This window comes from Glycine soja, chromosome 19 (genome assembly GCF_004193775.1).
Source record: "Glycine soja cultivar W05 chromosome 19, ASM419377v2, whole genome shotgun sequence".
NCBI classification, from domain to species: domain Eukaryota; kingdom Viridiplantae; phylum Streptophyta; class Magnoliopsida; order Fabales; family Fabaceae; genus Glycine; species Glycine soja.
The window spans coordinates 50,147,930-50,153,038 of record NC_041020.1 but is presented as its reverse complement, the minus strand read 5'-3'; the positions used below and the strand labels follow the sequence as shown (position 1 = coordinate 50,153,038).

Sequence of the window (5,109 nt, the reverse complement as noted above, 5' to 3'; positions counted from 1 at the left end):
GATTCTGCTGCACACTAAGAAAGGAGAGAGAGAACGCGATTTGTGATAATCATTTTTCATCTTTGCCATTTATTAATCTTTTAATTCATTGTTTCTTTACAAAAGCGATAACGTGAAAAAGAAGGGTGCGAAAAAGGATGAAAAGAGAGGTATCACTTGTTCATGTGGCAAAGAATCCAAAGTCTCATGGGTTGCTTTGCGGCAGAAACTTCTTCGGTTCTTCCTCTCCAACATATTATTGCTCCTACATACACGCACGTAAACTTTGATAGTTTATTACAACATACAAATATAAATCATACTGCATAAAATATACTTTATAATAAATTTATAAATGATATTTATAATATAATTTTAATTATTAATATTTGTTATTTATGAATAATATTTATATAAAAAGGATTATAAATTTGGTTAAAATATAAATTTAAAGCATACATTAACTATTAAAACAATACTAATTATTTTTTTTCCAATAACCTCTCTGTGTCTATCTATATGTAAAGTTATGAGTAAAATATATTGATATCGCCTCCAGTGATTTCTTTGAAATTCACATAATGTTCTTACCTTTGTTTTTAATTATTTGAAATACATCTTCTAAAAAAAATATTTGAAATACATCACAATTATACCCCTTGTTAGTCAAGAGATATATTACATTGTATATTTTTTTAAGGAAAGTTACTATAAAATTAAAAAAATACACATGTCGTTTGAATTTTAAAGAAAGTACAAGAATGTTTGGGATAATTTGTTCTAAAATTATTAGTAGTATAATAGTATAAGTTACATACTAACATATAATAGATGATTTCGTTAACATGCTTATTAAGTTATCTATCTTTTTTAATAAGATACATTAGATATTTTTTAGGAAAAAAAATATTAGTTAAATCAAATAAAATTATTATGGTGTATAAAACTTTTACTCCTAATATAATTAAGTTATCTGTCTAGTTACCCCATCCCAAGGATTAAGAGTTAAGACATCATTGTCCGTCCCTCACGGGTCAACTGTTAAGAGAAGAGTGAAAAAAAAAAAACCAAAACAAAAGGGTCATCGTTGTTAATCATCATCCATCAATTCATGATCATGATCATCGTCGCTATCAGTTTGTGCCACATAAATAAAGGTTAGGATGTGGATTGGGTGAAAGTTGTTGACGACTGAGAAGGTTACCATCGATTGCCACACACATTCCAATTCCACACGCTATTACGTTTGGTTTTCAGTTAATTTTCGGGACAATAATAAAATAACATTCTTGCTGCTGTTGAATAATTACAATGAGTGTGGGGCCAAGCCCAATGCAATAAGAAAAGTGGCACTCTTTCTTCTTTCTTTCATTTTTTTTTTCGGTTTCTGGTTTACTATGCTATGTAGCTTGGAGCGGTGTTACGGTGACAGAGTGAGAAATGGGTCTGCTTTCTAACAGAGTGGAGAGACATGAGATCAAGCCTGGCGATCACATCTACACATACAGAGCTGTTTTCACCTATTCTCATCATGGTCTCTCTCTCTCTCTAAACAAAATTATATTTCATTCTTTTTTCTTTTTAATTGTGGATTTAATTTGCTTATTTGCAATTTGGCTTCTCTGATCTAGCATTCAGCAATTGGGTTTTCTGCATCGCCTCCTGCATTTTTTTTTTTCCTTTTTTTTTGAAAAAAAATAATTATGCGACGTGTTTGCAGAATTATTACGAAGTGGGTCGATAGTGATGTTCTTGTTGAAGGACCCCCGTCCCCTGCCACGGGGAATGCATTTGTTTGCTTTGTCAATTCAACTTGGGTTTTCGTGGTTTTTAAGGAAAAAAAAAATGCTTTTTTTGACTTTCGATTGATGGGTGTTGGAGAGAATTTTTTTTTTCTCTTCTTTCAGCGTATGTGTTTGCTGGGTCACGTGAAGCTTTTGTTTCTCCTACTCTTCTTGTTTGTCCCTGTCGTTTGATTTTGGTGTTTCAGTGTGTGGATTCGGACTCTATTTATTTGTACTTGTGTTTTCTTTGGCACTATGAAGAAATCAGCTACGCATCATGTTTAGTAGGCATTGCAGTAATTATGTAATTTTCAACATGGTGTCAATTTGGGATTTTAGAGCAGAATATGTATCGGATTGGGCATATATAATGTTTGCAATTTTATTATGAATTTATCTTTGTTGGACTAGACTAGGAGTTATCTACGATTCAATTGATAAAACCTATTCTCTGTACATATATAGTGGTAATTTTCGACAGAATAATTCATCTGATTATGTGTTTTTATCTGTACATTGTATGCAGAGGTAGAATGTAGGGTAATAGAAGAATTTTGTTCTCATTTTCTTTGTTAAAGTGAGGAAGCAAAGCTCACCAGTAAACTAAGCTTTCATGCCACTCGATTTGAATAAGGATTGATTGTTTGAAAGTCAACATAAATGACCTGTGATTATGCATGAAATGATAAAATGATCATTTGCAGAAGGTTCATATGGACTGATTGATGAGTCTGAAGCAAGTATCATTCAGATTTCAGTTTAATTATTCTAATTTAGTTCCTCTGGGAGAGAACTTCTGTCATGGGACAAATGCTGTGCCTGTCATGAAAGTAACGATGCTAATATACAAATCATCCTTACAATTTCTATAAAATATAAATAGGTATAGTTCATTGAAACCATATAGTGGTTTTTCCTTGGACAATGAATGTTCTGTTTCATGGGTCGTAACTCAGCACCTGGAGGTATGTTGATTGTGGCCTGACAGCGTTAGAAGTACATGCCATTAGTTGTCTTTTTATCCTCAGTTTCTTGGTCTGACTTTACTTATTTTCCAGTCAAACTCCGGATTAGTCAAAGTCTCCTTCCCTGATGAATTGGAGGGTTAAGACAAAAAAAGAAATCCTCAGTTTCTTAATGTTGTCTGTGGGTTAGCCTTGCCCATCATTATGGTCTTTTTCTTTTCTTTTCCTTTTAATGCCTGTAGCTGTTTTTGTTATGTAGCAGTTGCAGTATCATTGTGTTAGCAGGGGTAAAAAGGAAAATCTTCTTTCTCTGGCGGATGCTTCTATTATTTTGTGAAATTCTAAGTATTTGTCTGTTTAAATGCTTCTACCTCTGACTTCGTTAGTTACTCTTTTTAGAGTTATTCCGCCCATTTTAAGTTTTCAAGCTAGATGATGCAGCCAAATAACTAGTGAATTTTTTTCCATGAAAATGAACACAATCATTATTTTTTACTACTTAATATTGTTACTACACAATGAAAGAATGACTCACTGGAAAGGGAGCTGTTCTGTGCTTTCTTACTGAAAACAACTAGTCTCTTTATAGGTAATTCATCATTCTGTTTTTGCATTGCATCATTTATAACATTTCTATTACACTGTTTCAGTTTATACTGCGTGTCAATTATACTGTAGCTTTTTCTTAGCATTAATTCCTAAGACCTCCCTGCTGCTTGCTAGTCCTTACAACATCCATGATGAAGAATATCACTGTCATTGTTTGATTTTGTTAGTTTAAAGACAAATTCCTTCTGTTGGCTCTCCAGTTTTGTCAGAACCTGATGTAAGATGCCATTGCTTTATAGTATCAAATCAACCTTTTCTGCAGTTTGCCACTTATTCAAGTTGATATGGGAAAGATCTATGACATCTAACTAAATTCAGAATGGCTTTAGAAAATCTTGTGTATTGAATCAAGCTTAAATTTAAGTTAGATTGAATCTAAATACCTTGCAGGCATTTTTGTTGGGGGAAGCAAGGTTGTACATTTCAGACCTGAAAGAAACTTAAAGTCAATGACTGAGACATCATCAAACTGGGATGATCCAACATCAAACCCATGTCCAACCTTTCCTGATTGTGGATTCAGACAACCAAACAGTGGAGTAGTCCTTTCTTGCTTAGACTGCTTCCTTCGAAATGGGTCTCTTTACTGTTTTGAGTATGAGGTTTCACCATCTGTTTTCCTCAGCAGAATAAGGGGTGGCACATGCACTACTGCATCAGCTGACCCACCAGAGACTGTTATTCATCGAGCTATGTATCTTCTTCAAAACGGCTTTGGAAATTATAATGTTTTTCAGAACAATTGTGAGGATTTTGCCTTGTACTGCAAAACTGGTCTTTTGATACAAGACAAGCAAGGGGTTGGAAGAAGTGGCCAAGCTTCTTCTGTTATTGGTGCTCCATTGGCTGCAATGATCTCTTCTCCTCTCAAGTTGTTAATGCCAAGTCCTGTTGGTGTTGCTACTGTAACTGCAGGAATGTACTGCATGAGCAGATATGCAACTGATATTGGTGTCAGAAGTGATGTGATCAAGGTGCCAGTGGAAGACTTGGCTGTGAACCTTGGATGGATTTGTCAAGAGGAGGAGGAGGTAGCTGAACATGAAAATCCAGACAGACAGATTACCACCAGATGATCTAGCATTGCTCTTCATCCTTACTATGCACATGAAACTGTTGCATGTGTCACTGTTAGTTATACACTAGTTCATAGCAGATATGTCTTCATTCATGTTATATCTTCTGTGATTGGTGTCTAGTTATTCAAGTTGTGTCTGGGATGAAAATGGAACAATATTATTACTTATAGTAGTAACTATAATGTGATGTATTCCTTTGAGACAAATTTTCTTCTAGTTGCCTATAATAATGCAACATTCTACCCACAATAGTGATTGAACCATCTTGTTGTGCATCATAGAAAATCACATTGAATTACATTTATGCTTTTGACAATTTGTTTGTCTACAGTGAAGATATTGATGTTTTTGGCAACTGTAATAATAAAGAGCGAACCTAAGTGTTGTGTATATATATCCTAACTCTCACTGTATTTATCCCAACTTTCACCACTAGGATGATCTTTAATGAAGATATTAATTAGAAAAATGTCGGCAGGAATGAAATTCACATAACAATTTTAACTGGTAGTATCTAAAAATTTTAAATGACAACGTTTGCAAAATTGTTTGTCTACAATGAAGATATTAATGCTTTTATGTTCAAATCTTACAACTCGCAACATGTGAACACAGTCAATTATTCTCCTAGATAGTGTTTTTGGGTCGTCACTTTAGCCCTCTATAAAAATGAATGTAGTGGAATTTTAATTT

The 5,109-nt window shown here is 33.8% G+C and overlaps 1 protein-coding gene across 1 annotated transcript; it reads left to right on the top strand.

Moving 5' to 3' along the window:
• The first annotated feature begins 1,125 nt into the window (after nucleotides 1-1,125).
• LOC114400478 lies at nucleotides 1,126-4,732 on the top strand. Its single transcript, XM_028362947.1, has 2 exons — nucleotides 1,126-1,513; nucleotides 3,728-4,732. Exons 1-2 carry the CDS (start codon nucleotides 1,420-1,422, stop codon nucleotides 4,411-4,413), a joined length of 780 nt encoding a protein of 259 aa, XP_028218748.1. The 5' UTR covers nucleotides 1,126-1,419; the 3' UTR covers nucleotides 4,414-4,732.
• The last annotated feature ends 377 nt before the right edge of the window (nucleotides 4,733-5,109 follow it).